This window comes from Elgaria multicarinata, chromosome 8, assembly GCF_023053635.1.
Source record: "Elgaria multicarinata webbii isolate HBS135686 ecotype San Diego chromosome 8, rElgMul1.1.pri, whole genome shotgun sequence".
NCBI classification, from domain to species: Eukaryota; Metazoa; Chordata; class Lepidosauria; order Squamata; family Anguidae; genus Elgaria; species Elgaria multicarinata.
The window spans coordinates 87,073,787-87,097,732 of record NC_086178.1 but is presented as its reverse complement, the minus strand read 5'-3'; the positions used below and the strand labels follow the sequence as shown (position 1 = coordinate 87,097,732).

Below are 23,946 nucleotides of genomic sequence, written 5' to 3'. Positions count from 1 at the left end.
ATGGGAGCAAACATAATCATTTGACAGGATAATTGCAGGAAATTAGTCAATTTACATTTGTTTGGATAGCTCTCTTCTTTTCCAAGTGTCAATACTGCTAATTGGAAAAAGAAAGAAAATAGATAGCCATGATGCGTAGCTGAACACAAAGTCTGGGGAGAAAGGGAATCTGCACCCAAGTTACCACAACAACAAAAATGTCAACAAAGCTCCTTCATATTTCCATTCCTCTTTGAATTTGAAATACAGCAAGTCAGTTCCACTTCATGCCCTGGAAGTCATAGACCAGTCATTTAGAACAAATATATTTGGACAGAGATAAAAACAACATAGTTTAAAATCAGCACAGTTCTGCTTTGTATGTTAATAAATATAAGCCATAGACCCAAGGCAATGGTAACACATCTTCATTATATTTAGTGGCATTCCACATTATTATTAAGCAATTTTCCAAATTAGAATGGAGTTGTAACATAGATTACATTTTGGCCCTGCTGTATAAATAGATCAATACACACAGCTTTCTTATCCACCCCCAGCTTCCTCTTGGATGTAAACATAGATTATGTTTGGGTCTAGCTTCAGCACGGCAGTGGGCCTTGTAGGTTATTGCCAGGGGTCAATTAGAAGTAGTCTGGAACAGCTTGTGCCTATTCAGCCTGTGGAATGTCAGAATCTCTGTGCGTTTCTTTCTATCAGCATTCATCCGCCCTACTCCCTACATCTACCTGAAGATTTGGCATTGACAAACAGGGATGTGGAAGCTCTCCATGAGAATCTGACAGAAGTAAAATGGGGTATGCAGAAGGGTCACTCAGGTTGAAGGGTCACTCAGTCCATAACTGAAGGACTGAGCAATGATGCCCTCACCATAGCTAGACGGAGCTTCATGCCGGGGCGAACCCCGGGATTGTCCCTGTGCATCCACATGATGACCAAGGGATCCCGGGATCATCCCTCTCTTGCCCTGGGATAGAGCCCTCCCCTTTGGCCCCAGTTTTTCCATGGTCCCGGGCTGAGCCCGAGACTGCGAAACATGTGGCCAGGTGCTGCGGGTTGACCCAGCTCTGCATGATACCTCATGAGAAGCCGGGAGCCGCGCATAGGGCACAGCGCTCCTCAGGAGCGCTGCACCCATCAGGGGTTGGGTGGGGGAGCGGGGAAAGTACTATAAATTTTTTTAAAAATAACTTTAGCGCAAGAGTGGTCGTGCGCTGCTGCCCCTTAAAAAATTTTTTTAATGTCGGGTGCGACACCTCTCCTTCTGAGGTCGTCATGCGTCACATGTAAACAGAGGAGGGATCTCACGATAAACACATTGCGGGATCTTCCCTCCTCTGTTGTGGGTTAAATGGTAGGTCTAGCTAAGACCCCTGTTTGGATATGGGCTTTGCTGAAAGGCCCAACAGTCTTATCTGTCAAGTGGTCTGGAGGAGGTATCTTACAGTCATATTTTCCCTTTTTAAGCTGATGCAAAAGGCAAGGAACCTTTGCTAAGAACTTCTTGTCTTCATTGCCCCAACCCCTCTCTGTTTGGACCTGCAAATGCATTCTCTTTTTAACTGGAACTTTGGATTGCTAAGGACTTGCCATGTCAGGTACTGCGATGCTTTTCACAGACTTTTGAGTTTTTGTGTTGCTGTAGATTGTCTTTATTGTCATCAGCCCAGAGAGCCAGCAGACTAGATTTGATCTTGACTCTTAGACCTAATCTACACCAAGCAGGATATTTCACCATGAAAGTGATATGAAAGCACTATATAAAAGGCAGGAGCCACACTACTGCGTTAAGGCAGTATTGAAGTGCACTGACAACTGTTGGGGCCCTTTGACACATACCATATATAGCTTTCATAGTGCTACATCCTGCTTCGTGTGGCTCCCGCCTTTTATATGCCGCTTTCATACCACTTCCATAGTGTAATATCCTGCTTGGTGTAGATCAGGCCTAAGACTCTTTCTTTTCTGTACTCATGCAGAGTGGAAAACTATGGCATGGAACTCTCTACTGGTGTGAACTTATTCTTGGTCTTAATAGGAGAATCCCTTAATTATGCCTGACTCTCTTCATCAGTCTTTAATAATAATTAAAATAAAATTTACCTTACTTATTTTTCAGTCCTACTTAAACATTTCAGATTGATGTTATGGAATGGTATATGCAAGAAAACCGGAGGGGACAGTACTAACAACATGCTTGTCACTTTCACATCCTGCTTATTAGTATCAAGTTACCATAGCAGTCTATTTTTATGGTTTTGTCGGACACTGAAAGCAGGCTGTTTTCAATAGATTTCCCTCTTTAAAATAAGCAGTTATCTTCTTCTTCCATGCCGAATCTTCCTATTTGATGTATCAAGGCACACCCAGTGTGGCATTATTAAAATTAAAGTGTAAACCTATTTCCTATAGTTGCTCTGGACAAAGTACAATCTTTGTAGATTTTATGTATCTGCAAAGCTTTAACAAGTAGCATAGATTTATTTTAGGTATTAGTATTCTATATAGTGTGTAGCTGTAACCTGGTGCACAAGCTTAGCCATTCATGAATCATGACCCCAGCTGGAAAAAAGGCAACCAAAATCATGGGTTATATCCAATTATATGCTACGAGGGGGGGGGAAACTATAGTTGGACTTGTTCTGCTAGTGGTTGCACAACTGCTAGAAGAATAACTAGTAGAATTAATGCAAGCAACATAAGAACATAAGAAGAGCCATGCTGGATCAGTCCAAGGGTCCATCTAGTCCAGCACTATGATCAATTATTATTATTATTATTATTATTATTATTATTATTTATTTATATAGCACCATCAATGTACATGGTGCTGTACAGAGTAAAACAGTAAATAGCAAGACTCTGCCGCATAGGCTTACAATCTAATAAAATCATAGTAAAACAATAAGGAGGGGAAGAGAATGCCAACAGGTAACACAGTGGCCAACCAGCTGTCAGTCAGGGACCAACAAAGTGAAACAGCACTTTCCCACCCATGTTCCCCAGCAACTGGTGCATATTTACTGCCTTGGATACTAGAGGTAGTACATAGACATCAGGGCTAGTAGTCATTGATAGCCTTCTTGTCTAGGAATTTCTCTCTCTATCCACATTCTCTACACCATGCATAATTTTGTACACCTCTATCATGTCTCCACTTAGCCTCATTTTTTCCAAACGAAACAACCCAGCTGTTACATCCTTATCTCGTAGGGGAGATGCTCCAGCCCCTTGATCATTTTAGTCGCACTTTTCTGCACTTTATCCAGCTCTATAATATCTTTTAGGTGTGGTGACCAGAACTGTCTACATTATTCTAAGTGTGGTCGCACCATAGGTTTGTATAAAGGCAATATGATACTAGTAGTTTTATTTTCAATTCCTTTTCTTATAAAGCCTAACATGGAGTTTGCCTTCTTTACAGCGGGCACACACAGCGTTGTCATTTTCAGCCCCAAGATATTTTTCTTGTTTAGTGGGACCAACTCAGATCCCATCAGGTTATACTTGAAGTTGGGGTGGGTTTTTTTGCCCCAACATACATCACCTTACACTTGCTTACATTGAACCACATATGCCATTTGGATGCCCACTCTCCCAGCTTGGAGAGATCCCTTTGGAGCTCTTTACAATCCCTTTGTGTTTTAACAACCTTAGATAATTTGGTGCCATCAACAAACTTGGCCACTTCACTGCTCCTAATTCCAGATCATTTATGAACAAGTTCAAAATAATTGGTCCCAATACTGATCCCTGTGGGACCCCACTATTTACTTCCCTTGATCGGGAGAATTTAACAATTTCAACATCTAGCTTAATGAAATCATTAAGAGTTGTGGAACAGCTTGTGCACAATAGTTAGCACAAGCAGAATCAAAGTATTGGATTTGGCACTTACACAAGAAAGAAAACAGGTTTGTGCAATCATTGGATGCAACTGTATATATTTTCCGCCCTTTATTTTCTGACAGTGGTTTTTTACCATCTAGACAAAAAAAAGGCATTAGTCACAGGCCCAGAATGCAATTGACTTTGACTAATAGGACTGGATGCTCTTTGACATCAATGTGAAGCAAAAAAACAACAACCAAAAAACCAACACCCCACGCTAATGCAGTGTTTTCAACCTCTTGCCAGTCAGAACATATAAATGTCCAAAGATGTTCTATGTATGGCAGGATGCAGCATTAGGGGAAAATAAGGGATATGAATCTGAAAAGTGCAGGAAATAACTTGGGAGATCAAAATCAAATATAACTCTTTGCAAGAGCGTCCAACCATACACCTGAAAGAAGTGAAAAACCTAAGAGCAAATCCCCAAACCTTCGGCGACCAGAGCTGTGACCCCATCTTTCTTGTTTATAGTGTGAGACAGGTGACTTGATTGCTTACAACTATTTCTGTGATATCTGAAGATACAGCTGAACACCTAAAGGACCAATATGATTACACAAAAATTGCTGTCTAATTGAGCCAATTCCTTGTCAGAGAGGCTACTATCCATCTATCTCTCGATATCACCTACTCTATACATTTGTTATTTCTCCCAAGGTGGATTGCTTTCACAAAAATTCACAAAAACATTGCTGGCTTTGTCACAATTCCATAGTTAAAGACATTTCAGCTTGACAAATTATCATTTGTTACAGGATATTTTTATAACCCTCTCTGAGTAAAGGGGGGGGGGAACTAGCTGAAATGTCCCAAGGTTGACAAAGATGAAGGAACAGACAGATGAAGGTAGAAGAAACCTGCAAAATGAGAAGACTGTCCCATTGGCTTCTTACATCAACAATATAAATATATAGCCTCCACTTTTTAGCCCAATCAACTACTAAATTCCCTGACTCCTAACATCTAGTCCTGCATACTGACAGAGGGACCTGAAACCTAGCGAAAAGGGAGTCTTTATGGATACTTTATAGGCAAATAGGATATAAGGTAGATCTTGGTTCTCCTGTATCCCAAACTTCTACAATAGAGTTTACATGCTAGCTCAGTTCAAACATAATGATGAACCATGGTTTGTTATTAGAAGAACAATAAACTTCAAATTCACAAGCTCCCTCCCATCTTCTCTTTTACAACTGCGAGGAAGTTATGCAAAGCTTCCACTTTTGAATTAACCACAGTTCCTGGTATGTCTGAATTCAGAGCAATTTGTTGCTAATTTAAACAAACCAGTATCAACGTGTGATATCTCTGATTTGTTAACTAATCACACTTTGAACAAGCCGTAGCAACCAAATTCCAACAAAATAAGGAATTGTGGTTAGTTCAAAACAGAAGCTTTTAATCTCATCAGGTTCATGAAAGATGAGGAGAGGGAAGCACGTGAGCCCAACGTTCAAGGAGCCTTGTATTTTGGAACTGCAATCACTTGCTGCAATTTTATTTTATTTTTTAATTCAGCCCATTGTAGAGGCTTTGGCATATTATTTCTTTGATATTGACATACATTTTAGCATTTTTAAGTATATTCCCCACTGCCACCCCAGTAATTGGTTTTAGAATAATATGCTAACTACGTGGGTTGACCCTGACACAATGCATGCTGGGTTTTAACAAACAGTTTCAAGTGCATCTTTTGAGGCTCCCTCTTCTCTGCAGTCCACTTGCTGCTGACCGAAGCCTTTTAAGAAATCAGAACCAGGAGATTGTGGACTGTTGCCTTAGCATGGGAGAGTATATGCTAGGCTCGCTGCCCACTCCACCATGCCAAAGATTGTTCAAATATGGTAAAATTTGGAAATAAATAAATAAAAATTATTCTATGGGCATGTCTACACTGAGCAGGGAAGGGGGAAGGATCTCGCGATATGCTGATCACGAGATCCTCCCCCTCAGTCCCAGAAGGAAGGAGGACATCACACACACAATTTGTTTAAATTGAAGATGAGCGCACGAGTGTTCCAATGATAACGGTAAGTTAAAAAAAAAAGATCCCCTCCCCCTCCCACCCCCAATGGGCAGGGAGTTCCTGAAGAGCTCCGTGCCTCATGCCCGGCTTCTTGCATTTACTCCCGGGGAAATGGAGGGATCATCCCTTCCTGCCCCCGGGATCTCCTGTGCATCATGTGGACACACAGGGATGGTTCCGGGGTGATCCTTAGGATAAGCCATCATCTAGACATGCCTTATATTTGTTCTTCCTGTTTGATTCATCCCAGGGCCTAACATTATCATTAAATACTAGTCCTTGCGTTTGACCATTATTCAAAGCCAGTATTAATAGCTAGTATTAATATTAATAGACTGCTTCTAAAATTCCAGTCTTTCTTTGATGGCAATCTACAGGATTTGTGGATGTATATGTCGGCATTATGTGTGAAGTTTTAACACCCCTCTCCACTCCAACTATAGTTCTTACTCCAGCAGTCCTAATAGACAAAGATCCACACCATTATTTGGTTTTTAAAGTGTCTGACCGGTCGTCTTTCAGAACTAATGTGATAAAAATGGGCTAGAAAACCTTTCTTGTTTGCCCCTCGTTTCTTTGCATGTGCATACACAGCTCCACTGGGTCATCACTTACGTTTATGGAATTTCAAAGGTCATTAAGCCTTTAAGTGAGTGCATTTCAACAAAACCAGAGCATATGCTATTTATTTGCCAACAAGAAGTTTCTGTCTTTCCGTAGAAGCCACTAGAGCAAAACTGGTGAAAAGAGCACTTACAGTAAAGGTCTTGGTTTGTTTTTCTTTGAAATTATATCTTCTAACATTACATCTTCTAACACAGCAGTCCCTCTGGCAAATTAGACCTTATCTTGGTAAGAAAACTCCTGGTTTGTATTGACAAGGACATTAAAAAAAAAAGTCAAATACTTTGAAATCTTAGCATCCACAGATGCCTTATTACCAGCTACCACCTGTGGCCTCTGTTGCACAGTCTGTGGTTTTCATTTTTATATACTACAATTCTGTATAACAAGCTGTTTCCTACCAGACATATCAATTCATCATTTCAGTAAAGCCCCAAATTGCCCCACAGATGGACATTAGGGATCACAGGAACCTTCAACCACCTGCCTGTTGTGAATTATTTGTTGCTGATTCACAGGTGGAAATTATAATTGACATAGTGAGTGGTATGCATATGTGTAAACAAAGGAGCATATTCTTTTCTCTTTTTAAACTATTAGGCAGACCTGTGGAGATACAGAAGAACACAAAATAATATATCCCTAAAAAGGAAGTTGAGCACGCAAAGGGGGTTGCTGTATGAAATAAAGGAAAGCAATCAGTGTTGATGGCATTTGATGAGGAAGCTATAATTATATAACCACAATAAACATATGGTTATGTTGCTGTAGAGTAATATTATATGAAACTGTTCAACTGCTACAGAATTAAGGAACAGTGTGTATATATTTTTGAGGATTCCATGTTTCAAACGCCTTTTAGATCAACCCACAGACTGAACTGTAAATAGCAGGGTCCTAGAACTTGATTGCCATTCTCACTAGACTGTCTTCATACATGGTATAATTCTATCTTAGAGTTACTTCTTTCGCTACAAGACATTGCCTAAAATGTATGACTCCCTCATTGTTTGAAACTGTGATGTTGTTGTTTTTAAGGAACCAGAGTTCATTTCCATTAGGGGAAGCTGTGTTGTTGTTAGCTGCATTTGGATACAGGTATGAAGGAAATCTTAAGAGAGAAATTTTATCAAGGAAGCTTCCTAGCATGTGAATTACAAGAAAGGAAGGAAGGAGGGAGAATCTTACAAAAAGGATAGGTGAGGGAAGAAAAGATATATGAAACTGATAATATGTTCCAGGACAGATTATTTCCGCATTTAGAAGCCCCCTGAAACTACTTGACAAAATTTGCATTATTTGATATTTCAGGAACAGAGTGACCTAAATCCAGTAACGGTGACCAGTACATAGATATTACTGGCTTTGGTGCACTCATTTCTGCTGAGTGAATAGTGCCTAGTGTTTCAGAGCATGAGGGTGCACATATGATTCCTGACACGACACTGGAAATCACATATCTAACATCTCACAGATGTTCAGCTCTTTCAGATTGGACAGCACCAGCTACCTTTTTAGGTTCAGGGATGTGTTTACTGTAGGGCACCTGCGGAAGTCATGTGGACCCCTCCAAGGTCAATGGAGACTTCCTGATTGAGGCAGCAGCAGCCGATCGCCATGAGAAGCAGCTGATCGCCCTGGGAAGCAGCCGATCGCATGGAGAACCTGGGGATGGTGGCAGCTATTTCCTGTATTCCCTCTGCTCCTGGGCCATGGTAAGTACAGGCCTCCCAGGTACTTCATGCTGGGGGTTGTAGGTTGTATGCGGGGCCTAGGGCTGTGCAAGAAAAAGGCAGTTCCTTCACAAAATAGCGGATCTGCCATGAAATGGCCTCCTACTCGGATTTCCGAATCCAAGGCTTGAGGCTTGCACAGCCGTAATACTTAGAGCACAATCGTATACATGTTTACACAGAGGTCAGTTCCACTGTATTCAATGGGGCTTATTACACATAAACATACATAGGATTTCAGCCTTACTTCATCTAAGAGAGCCCATTGGCATTGTGTGTTGGACAACTCAAGAATGAATTAGATACTTTTAATCCATTCATTCCCCCACTCCGCACTCACACATCATTTGTTAATCTTAAATGTGATTTCCAATCCAATTCACTTGCTGGCCACTAAGGGCAGGTGTTCTGTTTTGCCATTTCTTTGCTTTTCTTCCATTTAAATGGTTCAAACCTCTTACTTAACTCTGAACTTAACTGACTTTCACCCTGAATCACATCTTGCTCCTGGTATAATCTCTTATTGATATGCATGGATTCTTCATCTGTAGCTCCCATTTGCATTAAAGTGAGTGTTTCATAGATGTCCCTGAACTTTATAATGAGAGTACAGAACCAGCGAAAGCTCTACTAATCAAAATGTTGAATACAGTGAATATCTAATTTAAAATCATTTTACTACCTGTAAGTAGGCCTAAGGTATGTTATATAAATCCCGACAGACTTGTTAAAGAAAAGTTGCTAGCTTCCATTATTCAAATTTCCTCCTGTGTAAAAGCAGCGATCCATTTTTAATATGCGACAGAACAGGCACAAACAATCCTTCTCACTTCTCAATGAATTCCTCTTTTGCTGGAGCATATTAGCACTACAGGAGACACCCTTGGGGACGCCCCCCTCAAAAGACACAGTCCAGATTAAGTAGCGCATGTGTTCAAAAATATGCCATAAAATCACTTTACATATTTTATTAGTCATTGCTCAGTGTTAGCTAAGCTGAGATGTGACTATTAAACTTTCACACCAAAAGGTAAAATTGTCAAAATGTCATCCCAATCCTGTGCTGTTTTTATTTATTTTTTTATAAAGCCAACTGATCAAGAAAAAAAAAAGTATTAAAATGGGCAGTGTGAAATTGACAGCTTGATACTTTGGCACATTCATTTGGTTTTGCTCCACTGCCTGTCTGTGCTCAGAGTTTTACTGAAAAACACCTTTTTACTTTCAGTTCTTTACAAGCAAACTGCCTTCAAAATAATCCTCATGTGTCTTGACTTCCAGCTGCACTTAAAGTAAAAGCGCAATATGGAATAGGAGAGGAAAATCAAGAAGTGGCCTGCTGTTCGTATAAAACTTGTGCCGTGTACTCCCTTGAGAGCCCATTTCATGTCGGAAAAAGTATGCACTTTCACACATAACACGTGACTCAAAGATGACCTGTCCATGGTGAAATAAATCCTTCTATCGTACTTCATCCTTTTTTTCCCTTACTTGACAGCGCTATGTGTGAATAATTTTAGGCAGGAAGTGATCTTCAAAGCATCAAGCAGTTTAGTACAAGGTACACTCTTCCTCGACTCTAGGGGGATTGTGAATGCTGAAACCTTCAGGGCATACTCCTTAGAGCAAATGCATAAAGCCCTGTTCACCTATGCATATTTATTACTTGAACGTAAGTGAAGACATGCATGTGTGAAAGAGCCATTACAGATCCAAAAGTATGGGTAGAGGTGCCATACAATGTTAAAACGTTTCAGGTACACTGGAGAGTATTCAGACTTTCAGTTGTTGGGTAATGAAATGATGGGAGATGTATGAACTGGCTGTAGGGTCCACCAAAGCATAATTATCCTCATTCCTTAAGCAAATGGGGCCATAACTGCTATTAACAAGTGACCTGTTTCAGGCAAGACAATGAAGGAGATTGAGAAAAGCAGGAAATGGTGTCTAAACAGTGCAGCAAGACTTCTTTAAGTGTTGAGCTTATCGGGATGACAGTGCCAGTTGAGTTCCACTTCCAGCAGCAAAAAGATCACAATTTTAATCCGAAGCTGATTACAAATCTCTAACTACGACTGGGAGATCGAGAGTATGCTGCAAGCTTATGTACATCCTTCCTTTTTTATATATAATTTCCCCCTTCCTATGGTGTTATATGTAAATCTGTGCTAACCATAGTTAATGCCATCCACAGTTGTGCTCTTAATCATAGTCAGAAGTGGGGTTACAAATGAATCTGGTTAGCATTAGCATACAATAGAATCTAGCTGAGCATTGCAGATATCATGCTAACCGAGGGTGGAAGTGAACCACAGAAGGGATGGGGAATTGGCATGAAAGTTATGAGGAAAGACAGGGTGCATGGGTCTGTGGAACGTTAGAAGATCTGGAGAATTTACATCTAAACTAGGCCAGTTTGAGAAAGCTCTTCTCAACTTCTGTCACATAACTGCTTGCTTTCAAATTAAGGATGAGCAGCCTCTGTGAAGTCTGCAACCAAATTAATCTTGACAATTTTTAAAAGAAAAGCTCTATTAAAATCCAAAGCATAATCACTTTGAAAAAAGAGAGAGATAAAATTCTAGTTCTGAGAGACACTGAAACTAGTCAGCTATCATTTGTTTGGGTTCATAATTTTGGAAATCTCCTTTAAAATAAACCAATGTTTCCATTCCTTCTTCCAAAATAAAATTAGTAGGGCTCTGCAAGCCTCGGGCCTTGGATGTGGAGTTGTGAAGCCCAGAGGCCATTTTATCATGGAACCGCCATTTTACTGCACAGCCCATGGACTCCACACTGTTGAAAGGGCCTACAACTCCCAGCACACACTGCCTGAGGGAATCAACTTACTGGGGCCCAGGAACAGCAGGTACTCATGATCACAGCTACTGCTGACGTGATTGTCCACACGCCAGCATGATGGCCTGCCCGCTGGCGAGATCCAGAGTACACCAGTCCCTGGAGCGATTGCTGCATGCTCCGCAGGCACCCTACATCCATTTGCTTCCCCCAAGATCCACACACTCAGAAGTGATTGACTCTTGGGGGAAGCAGGCAGCTGTGGGGCGCCTGCGGAACATGCAGTAACTTCTCCAAGGACTGACGCATTCTGGATCATGTCAGTGGGAAGGTGATCACAGTGATGGCAGCAGGGAGGCCACAAGTGCCTGCTGTTCTTGGCCCCCGATAAGTCAATCCCTCCCAGGATACATGCTGGGAGTGGTAGGCCCGTTCAACAGTACAGAATCCTTGGATTGTGCAGTAAAATGTCAATTCTGTCATAAAATGGCCACTGGGGCCTCGGAACTCCAAATCTGAGGCCCAAGGCTCGCACAGTCCTAAAACTTGGATAGTAAGTAGCTGAAGAAATATTCAGTATAATGAAACTTGGGCCATAGCTAGACCTAAGGTTTATCCTTGGATCGTCCGGGGTCAAACCTGTTCATCTAGTTGACACACAGGGGATCCAGTGCTCAGGCAGGGGCGAACCCTGGATGATCCCAAGATAAACCTTAGGTCTAGCTGTGGCCTTGGTGAACAAGATTCAGAGACATTATAAATCTTTTATATATAATTCAAAGTTGGGAGTTAGTTGGTCATCCCTTTTTGACTGCCTTCCTGTTAATCAATTCTCATGAAAACATACATCATAGGAAAGCTTTTGACACATAGATTCCAGGAATAACGTTTTTCACTATAATTCAAATTCAGGAGTTTTAGGTGCATAATTTTTTAAAAAAAAGAATTAGGCTGTCTTCTATAGCAACGTACCATAAAGATTTATTTTAAATATAAAAAAGTCAAATATAATGAAACAAACAAAATTAATTGTAAATTGGAGCAATTATTTATTTATTTATTTTTTATTTATTTATTACATTTCTATACCGCCCAATAGCCAGAGCTCTCTGGGCGGTTCCCAAAAATTAAAACCATTCAAAGTATAAAACAACAGTATAAAACCATAATATAAAATACAATATAAAAGCTCAACCAGATAAAAACAGCAGCAATGCAAAATTACAAATTTAAAACCATGTTATTTAAAATTTATAGATTGTTAAAATGTTGGGAGAATAAAAAGGTCTTCACCTGTCGTCTAAAAGCATATAATGTAGGCATATAATTATATAATTATGAACACAATAAAGTCTCTGTACACCTTTATAAACACAGGTGCAGGCTAACGTACAATGATATGCCAGTAACATATGGCCTGTAAACAAAGCATGAAGGGATTAAGGGACACCTACAGTTAAAAGTAACCCAGTCAAAGTTTAGTTATTGCTCAGAAAGGAAGTCTCCAGTTGTTACATTTAACAAAATAACTTTAAACGTCTTTGTATACCTTTAGTTAAGTTAAATCTTTTGTGAAGTTTTATTTTTCTCTGTGAACTGTGTTTGCAGGAAACCAGCTGGTATGTATATATTCAAAGGCTAAAGTAAAAATCATTGAGATGAATCTGTCTTATAAATTAGGATGCAAATATACACTGGCTGGTGAAAGTATATGGTCAAGGACGGTAGCTGAGCGGTAGAGCACATTCTTTGCAAAGAAAAGATCTCAGGTTCAGTTCTTGGGATCTTCAGGTAAGGCTGAGAAAGATTCCTGTCTGAAACCCTGGAGAGGATCTGGTACTCAGTATGATTGGCACAGACCAACCAAGGAGGACAAGCAATGGACATAGACTGTCGTTAATATATCTTCATCTGAACAAGGATACTTGAGAATTTCATTTGATCAACATTTTTAAGCGAAATGTCCTGATTTGTATTTCCCTGGCTAATACATGGGAACACAGAACACACTTCATTTTCTCACTTCTATGAACTTTGCATTTTTTTTCTTTAAAAAACGTATCAAGATATGTATAAAAATGTGCTTTTTAGGGGGAAAGGCCTACCAAACACTTATTTTAGGCCGTGATGTGCACAAATATGTATATTTTGAAAAAAAAATTGTTATAAAATAATGCAAAGTTTCTTGATTTTATTTTTTAACTCACAGATGGATCCATAAATAGGATAGGACAGCCTTATGAATAGACACATAGGAAATGGACACAGACTGAAAATAGATGGATCCCTCCCTCCATACATCTGAAGTATAGCAGATGCTTCCGATTAGGAGAAAGCCAACTAAAGTCATGACGTAGGAGCTTTGCAAAATGGAAGGAATTTAAGAGTGAAAGGGATGGGTTACAGAAACAAGCATAATACTGAAAAGCTATTCTTTTGTTTTGCTGTTACATAGATTGCAACTGAAACTTTTGATTAAGTTATCTTGTATAACATTGAAATAGAAGACACTTCGTCTTGTACGATACATATCCTATGGTACAACTTGAAAATAACTGGTGTCTTGGGATCTTTTCAGAACAATGAGCTTGGATTCTGTGGAGATCGACTTTTTTCTTTCAGAGACAGATGGAAACCAAGCTCAACAAAAGTAATTATCAGCAGCTGATGGCACAATACAGAGGCAAGATAATAACTTAATCAGCGTACTCAAGTCACATTTCCCCCCAGCATTGACCAAAGACAACAAAGGAATAAGACAGTAACTGCTATGTCCCTATATATCAGTAATTTCAGAAATAACAGATTTCAAGACCAATACAGACAGGTGAAACTTTTAATGTCTCTAGTTCTGCCTCTCTTGGGCCTTAGCTAGACCTAAGGATTATCCCAGGATCATCCCGGGGTCGTCCCTGCCTGCTCCCGGGATCCCCTGTGTGTCATTTGGATGCACAGAGATGATCCCGGGACAATCCTGCGATATAGGCCTGGTCTAGCCATGGCCTCTCTCTCTCTCTCTCTCTCTCTCTCTCTCTCTCTCTCTCTCTCTCTCTCTCTCTCTCTCACACACACACACACACACACACACACACACACACACACACACACGAGAGAGAGAGAGAGAGAGAGAGAGAGAGAGAGAGAGAGAGAGAGAGAGAGAGAAAGGACTCCATGGTTTCTACTCTAAGAATGCTCTTCATTCTTATAGATCAGTATAAGTACAGACTAGCCTTCAGCGGGTAAAATCCAACATCAGTTCTTCTTAGAGTAGACCCACTAAGAAGAATTGGGACTTTAGTTCATCATGACTAACATATTGCTCCTCATACAAATCTCCACACAAAAGCAAGAAGTCAATGAACAGACAGAACCCTTTCCCTAATATCTAATTTTCTATTTTAGGGATCTCTTTTTTTTATGGTGCTCCATTTTCCCCCCTCATGTGTCCCCCCCACCCCAGTACTTGAATCAAAGGGACCTGCAGGGAGGAGGACAATGGCCCAGTACCATTTGTTTGGGCTTCTTAATTAGTGCTTTTAGAAGCCTACAAAGAATTATGATTTTGCTAAAATGGGTAGGTATCAATGGTTGGCTTGTTTGATTTACTGTTACTTCTCTGCTTTTAAGTGTTTTGACTGAAGATTTTATATTTTGATTTTTTTTTTGTAATTTCTATGTTTAAATGTTATAATTTTGGATGATTTTATTTGTTGTTGTTGTTGTTGTTGTTGTTGTTGTTGTTGTTGTTATTAAATTTGTAAAGCCTCCTTGAGACCCAGTATTAGGGAAAAAGATAGGATACTACTACTATTAGACTGCTTATTTAAAAAGACATATTGAAGTAGTATACAACATGCCACCTCGGGTATTTTGTAGATAGGTGGGGTATAAATTGAATTATTATTATTATTATTATTATTATTATTATTATTATTATTATTATTTCAATTTATACCAAACCTATTTACAATATGTTGTATACTATTTCAAGATGTCTTTTTAAATAAGCAGTGTAGTAGTAGTAGTATCCCATCTTTTTTCCTAATCCTGGGACTCAAGGCGGCTTTACAAATTTAAAAACATATACAATTAAAACAAATAAAGAGAACCATATAAAAGTAAAAAATATATAATTAAACCTGCTGTAATATTAAACATTTAAAATACAAATGACAATACATACATTATTAAGTTGTCCTTTCCTCTCTTGCTCCAAGCATTACCCCCAAGTGGTATGGTCCAGAAACAGCTTCACTGGCTCAGTTCAGACAACACGTTTCTCAACAGTGGTTTTAGAACTCCACAATGAAGTTTTTATACCACTGTTGACAAATGTGTTGTCTGGCGGGAAAACTCCACGAAAATACTCCACACAGAATATCCACTCTGTGCAGAGGAGAGTTCCTGCACAATGGTTTTGTTGAATGTTGTGTGACAGGCTCTGTGGAGTTTTCAGTTGCATTGTCTTTTCCCACTGGCTACAGAGTTCACTGGCAACAATGGCAAAAGGAAGGAATGCCGCTCTAGGAGAACTGCTGGGATTGGTTGTGGGTTTTTTTTTCCAGCAATGGCTGATGGGATACAATAGGGAGGACCAGGGGAGGAGAGTTGGCGGAGGAACTGTCAATCAAACATCACAATGGATTTTACTCAACTCCATGGTAGCCCACAATCACACAATGGTGGAGTTAGAACATGTTGTGTGGGGAGTACCCTTTAAAAACTCAACTGTTGAGTGGAGTTTTCACACTGCATTAACTAACTTGTCTGAATTTACCCACTACCTCACTGAGAACTAGGTTTTAGCTAGGCTTATTAGATTACCCCACCCATCAGTCCTGAAAAGGCTGTTGTGCTAGTTAATAGGCAAAGAATTCATCATTAAACATCCACCAATCAACAGTTTTCAGAAGCCTTAATAATAGCTTTCAGAGAAAGAAATAATAATAATAATAATAATAATAATAATAATAATAATAATAATTTGATCAGAAGCAAAATCTATGTGGCATATCTGATCCTACTATGAGTTTGCAGTTGTACTTTCTTCAGTTTTCACAGCTTGATGTTTTGCACATCTCAGTAAATCATTTGTCATTTCTCTGTGCTTTGGGGCTCAATGCAGCAGAGCAAGTCTGTGAATTTCAGCAACATGACTTGCTGGACCAAAGTCCATGTCCTAGTGTTAAAGTTCCCCTGTTTGTTTTCTGTCAAACTGAAAAAATATATCCACTCCAGTCACGATGCTTTGTTTCTTCCTATTATAGAATTATAGGTTGGAATCATGTAAGACAGCGCTGCTGTGACAGGTTTGTTATTGTGACAATGCTTAGGAAGAGTGAGGGATTTGAAAAACAAGACAACAGTTTTACATAGATCTTCTTAAATAGCCTGAAGAGTAGAATCCATAGTATTATTGGAATGTTCCAAAGTGCTAAAACCTTATTAAAATAACCAACTTTAATAAATTAAGAGTTCAGATTTGCCAACTTCCTTGAATATATGGCATTTCTGTAGATTTTTCCAGACTACATATCCAGTCTATTTTTCACTGTCCATATTCCACATTGCTGCATCCTCGATCATATAATGGTACTTGTGGAAATGGGCTATTGTGCAGGATATGCTGACTGTGACCGTTAATTATATAGATCACTGATTATATCCGCATTGAAGAGTCAAACATATTTTAAAATGAGTAGCTGTAAGCAGAATTATAACAGTAAAAAAAAAAAAACCCCTGTCTAGAGTAATACTACTGATTACTATACTTTGATCTTTGTGAATTCTGATACAAACTGTTCTATTCTGCAACTCTCAGACTAATGTGCAATTCAGAGCTTATTCACACTTCCATAGGTTCCAAAGAAGTTATTGGCTCAAAAAAAAAAAAGATTAAAATACATATTATTTTGAAAGAAAATGTACTTAAAATATATACGTAAATGCACATTTTAAATTTAATTTTTAATCACACAAAAATTCACAATTTAGGCAGAAGTGAGATGGACTGGATTTATGGATAGACATGTGCTAAAGTGACATGCTGTATCAATAGAATTATTTGTCCATTCTTCCTTTAGATGCATCTAATATATATTCACATTTTAAAAACTTATAAACTTTTATCCCAAACTGGATTTCAGGATGGTGTCTATACATCCATATAAACACATCCACAACATTTAAAACAAAATAAAACCTTAAACAAACTGAAATTATGGAAACAGCTAACAATACAATAATCCACAACGCCTGGGTAAATAAAAATAGACATAAAGAGCACTGTATCTTTGGGAAGATAATGGACTGGATCTAGACTTAGCCATCGCTAGACCTACCTGGTCAAGCGCAATTGAGGGGTGAGGATCTCACGATGTGGTTGTCACGAGATCTCCCCTCTGTCCACATGTGGCACGTGACGTCCTAGGAAGAACAGGACGTCGTGCCCACCATTTTTTTCAAAGAAAAAATGCACGAGCAGTTGTGCAGAAAAGGGTATGGTGTATTTTTTTTTTTTTAAAAAATAATAATTTCCCTGCTCCCCCCACAACCCTGGTTCCTCATGAGGAGCTGGGACAAACTGTGACACCCGCCCATACATTCCAGAGGATTATCCCGAGACCATGGAAAAAGCAGGCTAAAAGGCTATGCTGATATCCCAGGGCAAGGGAGGGATCATGGCTCCCTGCTCCCGGATCCCCTGTGCATCATGTGAACGCACAGAGATGACCTCGGGGCGATCCCCAGGATATTGGCAGGTCTAGTCTTAGTCATAAGAACATATGAAAAGCCATGCTGGATCAAACAAAAGGCCAATCTAAGTTTAGCATTCTGTTCCTACAGTGGCCTACCAGATGCCTATGGAAAACTGGACATGGGTGCAATAGCAACTTCCCACACATGTTCTCCAGAAACTGGTATTTAGAGGCATACTGCCCCTGATACTGGGGAAAATATAAAGCCATGATGACTTGTAGCCTTGATCAGTCACTTTAAATTTTTTTGTTAAACTTCCTCCTTTTTATTGTGAATATTAACAAAACTAGCCTTCATCAGTCATGCCTAACTTGTCCCATTGATTCAATGGTTCTACTCATTCCAACCCATTATATGGAAGTCCCAAGAAATACAAATTTTCAAACCAAAGTGTCCTATATTGCAAACCAGAGGCCCATATTGCTGATAAAGAATAATCATGCAGTAAAGCATGGAAGGTTCAGAATTAGTAGGGCCATCAACCTACCTAACCCATTAACCCATACAATCCAGACCAAAGTTTGAGACAAATAATGGAAATAGTTCTGGATAATTTAAGCAAGTGAGCCATGTCAACTACAAAATTTGCCATAATGATTACTGTCTCAGCCATAACAAACTATATTACATAGATAAAGTATCAAGGGCTACTTTTTGAAAGGCTATGAGCACTATCTTGCTGAATTAAATATTCAGATATTCAGCTGAAAAGCAGTAATTCATTCTTTAAGACTTCAGTCTCCACAAGTAAGGTCCATAGCTCAGTAGTACAGCACATGCTTTGAAAACAAAAGGTCACCGGTTCAATCCCTGGCATCTCCAATTAAAAGGAAGATCCTAGGAAAGACCTGTGCCTCAGAGCTTTAGCCATTTGGAATAAACATTACTAGGCTTATTCGGTTGACTAAAGCTATCATTTAGCAAATAAGGCAAATTCATATGCCCATATGCTTCCAATTCTTAATTCATTCAGTAGAGTCATGAATGTGCAGAGCTTTACCTTTAGATGAAGTGAATCAGGAAGCCTGCGCATGTAGGGCATCCATGTGCAGTTGGCCACACACAGACTCCAGAGGACACTGGATTGGAAGCTTATGGTGAGAACATGCTGTTCTCAGGAGAGGGATTTTTTCAATCATTTATTTATTTATTTATTTATTTATTTATTTATTACTTTTCTATACAGCCAAACAGCTGAAGCTCTCTGGGCAGTTTGCAACAATTAAAACCATAAAATACAAGATGAAAAAAATACAAGATAAAAAATTCAAAAAAATAAAAAATAATAGCCAAACAGAACCTAGCTGCAGTGCAAAAATTTAAAATATAATTCTAGATTTAAAACAGAAATAGAAAAACTACTATATTGAATTCAACTTCATCTACTGAACACCTGGCACTAAAGAGCAGGGGAGAAGGTATACAACCCAATCTTCAATGTGCTTACACACACTGAGCAGTATCCAACACTGGCCCCATTCAGAAGACTCCTTAAACCATGGCTTTAACCATGGTGGTTAAGCCAAAAAGCTGGGCTGTGTTCAGAAGACACCTTAAACCACGGCTTTAACCATAGTGAATAAAGCAGAAACCTTATTCACTGTGGTTAAAGCCGTGGTTTAAGGTGTCTTCTGAGCACGGCCTGGCTTTCTGGCTTAACCACCATGGTTAAAGACATGGTTTAAGGTGTCTTCTGAATGGGCCCACTGCCACTTCACTTACGCCATTGATGTAGTGCTAGCATAAGCGACCTCTGGCAAAATGCCAATATGTTACTCAGGCAACATGGGGTAACTTATTGGCTACTTATGTTCTTCTAGTGGATTCATGTGGTCCTCTTTTTTTCTCTGAACAAGTATCACATTGTTAAAATCTTTGATAATTTTAATTAAAAGACAATATATTGAACAAATATTAATCAACTTAACTATTGTGAAACTATGTATCTTATGTATATGCTGGAAGGTTTATTATGTTTTAGGACTGTAGGTTTTAATAGATTAAATTCAAGTTTAAAGGATAAAAAGACATATCATTATGCTTTTCTTCTTCTCTGACTCATTTGACCCATATTTTGCAAATGCCTGAAGCAAAAAACTTTTGTTTCAGTGAAGCTTTATAGATTTGCCTCTGTATGGAGATATGCAAAAATATGTTTTAAGCTTACAAATTAGGTCATACACCATTTTTATGAAATATAATTATTTTATTTCTTCAATATGTCTTTTATTAAATGAGAGATCTTTGACTCATAGAAAAAGTTATCTTTATATGCTTATTGTATTTCAATGTCGGTGTAAATTTTACCACAAACAACCATGCAGAAAAATAGTTACATTGAGAAGAAGTAAACAGAAATGAAATGAACAATAATGAAGATGTTCAGTAATTATTTTCCCTTCTTCAAACTCTTATGGCATGCATGCAGATAAACAGAAAATTAAAAATGATGAATAGAAGGGAATGCTCATTACGCTGCATTCACAAAAGTGCAATTCTGCCAGGCCCAGCACAGCCTGAGCATGGGGAAGCCTTTGCGGGCAGGGGAGAGGGACGAGACGTGCCTGCCAGCTATAGGCTCAGCACAGTAAGGTGCCACCAGGCTGGGAGAGGGCTAATGGGGCTATAAAAGAGAACTCACCCCTCCCAGCTTCCTCTCTGTTTGCACGGCTCCCTCCCTCCCTCTCTGTAGGCAGTGAGAGCTTGCTGGTTGCCATTAGGGGGCTGAGTAGGAATTTTTTACTCATGTTCTGAATGGTTCATGAGTTTTTTCGCCTACTCCACACTGCAAGACAGCTAAGGAGTATTATATAGGTTGATTTGTCTGATTCTCAGTTTGGTCACATTTGCTAATAGGCACGGGCATCCAGAGCAGGATTTGGGAATGGTGAGCATTCATAGGCACTGTTAAGGTGACTGGTAAGATCTGAAGGCCGCCCAGCTTTGAGCCCCACAGCCTGGCTGGGAGATAAGGCTTACCTTTGAAGCCAACCCTTCTCACCAACCCAGAGCCCTGCGGCCAGGGTTGGGGGTGACACCAGAAGATCTCCATACCCCACAAGGGGCAGGCCCATGGGGAAGGCGAATGGTCCAGTGCCAACCCACAGGCCATGAATGGCTTGCCCAACTTAGAAGGGCCTGAAGACAGGCCATACTGGATGCCTTATAGGATTTCCACCTTTGCAGATCTTAAAGAAATGTGGCCCTGTTCAACCCCACTGTACATGTCTCGTCTCGTTATTTATCGACCTCCACACTGCAAACAACACACATACAAACTCAAATCGTAAGGGCGGGAAATTTAGTGTGCATTTAAAAGAAGGGGGGAAAGTGCCATACCTTTTTAAAAATTCCATATACTCTGTATGCTTGATGAGGCCAGTCCTCATCATGATTGTTTGAAAACATTGCCGATCAATAGCCCAAAGTTTCACATTTACGAGAGCTGGAAAAAAAAAAGACAAGGGGGAAGTTTAATGAGCAAATTCTCTTCTTTAAAAACAATAACACAATTTTTCAAATTGCAGAGGGAATGAGAAAGCATGAGAATGATTAACGCTCTGCCCTCAAACTTTAAAATGAAAAACTAAGTAACAAAAGCTACCAGGCAACGGATTTCACCTGTATTATCCTGACCCCAAAACAACCAGTTATTGTCATCATTTGATTCAAAGAATTAATGATGCATTTTGATACAATTCTTTGGAAAAAGTCATATCCTCAAAGAGTGGTTAAAGAAAGATATAAATGTAATTTTCTTAATCAGAACCATCATTAGGTAAGTTCATACAAACTCTGTGACACTCAATGACCACTTCAAAAGATAGCTAAATGATATAGTTAGTAAATTAACAGTGGAAATTGCTGGACTTTGACCGGGGATTCTAACTCATATAAGTACCATTACACAATATAACAAAGTATACATGATGCCATCAGTTGTGATTAGTACATATACACTTCCTTGCATATGGCTGTGAAAAGAAGTGACTTTGGCTGAGAGAAGAAGTGAAAGGATGCCCCATTCACAACTGATGTGAAGTGAAGTATGTAGACTACAAAAAGAATTGTAAGAAGAAGCTGTGAAAACAAAAACAAACACAAAAACCCAATAGTCTTATCTGCATATGGCAATTAATATAAATGTTACATATTGAACTGGAGTGCCACTCCACCTCAGATTTATTTATTTGTTTATTTATTTATTGCATTTTTATACTGCCCAATAGCTGAAGCTCTTTCAGTGGTTCACAAAATTTAAAACCATTCAAAGTATAAAACAAACAGTATAAACACATGATATAAAATACGATATAAAAGCACAACCAGGATAAAATCAGCAGCAGTGCAGAAATACAAATTTAAAATACAGAGTCAAAACAGCAAAGTTAAAATTAATTAATAGATTGTTAAAATGCTGAGAGTACAACATAGGTGCCAGGCAAACCTCCTTACAGAGCTCATTCCACAGCTGGGGTGCCACAGCAGAGAAGGCCCTTCTCCTAGTAGCCACCTGCCTCACTTCCTTTGGCAGGGGCTCACGGAGAAGGACCGCTGAGAACGATCATAGGGTCCAGGCAGGTACATATGGGAGGAGGAGGCGTTCCTTCAGATAACCTGGCCCCAAGACGTTTAGGGCTTTAAATGTTAATACCAGCACTCTGAATGGGGCCCGGACCTGGATTGGCAGCCAATGAAGCTGGAAAAGGACTGGTGTGATGTGGTCTCATTGGCCAGTCCCTGTTAGTAAACGTGCTGCCCTGTTTTGTACCAGCTGAAGTCTCCGGACCATTTTCAAAGGCAGCCTCATGTATAACGCACTGTAGTAATCCAAACGAGAGATTATGAGAGCATGGATAACTGTAGCTAGGCTATCTCTGTCCAGATAAGAGCACAGTTGGTGTATCAGCCTAAGCTGATTAAAGGTGCTCTTTGCCACTGAGTTCACCTGTGCCTCAAGCGACAGTTCTGGATCCAAGAGCACCCCTCAAAGCTGGTGATCACATCAGGATTTATCAGGATTTGCTTAAATCTTAAACTAAATTTGTTTTTAATTGTTGGGCACCAAAGTAAGAATAGGAAAGTTCAAAGAATTTAAAATACAAGCACTCATTACGTAGACTTAAAATAATCTGAGTAGTGATTGTTCCTTATGTGCAGCACCTAGCCCCGTCTAGACATGCCCCAGATATAAGGAGAAGTTCCTGGATTTGATCTTCTCTACTTCCTGGAGTAGAAAGGATTTCAGAGAAGACAACTAGGAAAGTTCTTGCCCAAGATCTGGAAGACCCACTGGCACCTTCATATATTCCATACCTAAAAGTATCATGGGTACGCAACGATGGCGGAATTGTGAGCTTCCAGTAAAATGGCCACCGGTGGACACTGGAAATGTAAATGGGAAGTGATTTAGATGGACTAATATGCTTTAATATATCAAGAAGAAATCACCAAAGAAGTTCCTTGTCCTCCCCATTCATGAAGTTAATGTTTGATATTTATGTTTCTTCCTCCATGTACATGTGGAAAGCTTGCTAATTCACTAGAACCAAGAGGAGGAAAGGGTATTCCTGAAAAACAAGACTAGACACAGAGCAATCTAAAGATGAGAAATCAGAGCCGAAAACCCAAATGATCCCACTTGCAATTTGGAAGCTGCCTGCATTAGATGTTTTGATTGTCATTTATCTTTTCAAGCTGGGATTTTCAGTGCCCTGAATAAATGTGTGACCACTGGCATGGTGCTGCATAGCAAATGCTCAGAGTAGCCTGCAAGATGATAGAGTGAATGCAGAATGAATTGAGGCAGTGTGCTGTCATGCGTTTGAGGATGGATTAAGTAGTCACTTAGAATTTTGCCACTGAAGTTTGCCATTTCTGCTATATCCTTTCACCCAGATTTTCTGATTTTCGAAATTATTCCAAATGTTCAATAATTGTAATAATAATGAGGAAAAAACACCCAAAATAGTGAAGATAATGAAAATGTTCTGGTGCATTCATGCATTCTGCAAAACTCATCAATAGCCATCTGCTAGCTTTTCTAAAAATATTACCTATATACACATATAAATATAACCAAAAAGGAAAACATAGCCCTGGCAGTAGCAT

At 39.4% G+C, this 23,946-nt stretch overlaps 1 protein-coding gene across 1 annotated transcript in view; it reads right to left on the bottom strand.

The window, feature by feature from the left end:
- The window catches only part of PRKG1 (protein kinase cGMP-dependent 1), a 705,793-nt gene that overhangs the window by 243,852 nt on the left and 437,995 nt on the right, over window positions 1-23,946 (bottom strand). Inside the window, exon 4 of the mRNA XM_063132952.1 lies at window positions 21,175-21,280. Within this exon, the coding sequence (XP_062989022.1) occupies window positions 21,175-21,280 (106 nt within the window). The remainder of the gene's footprint in view (window positions 1-21,174; window positions 21,281-23,946) is intronic.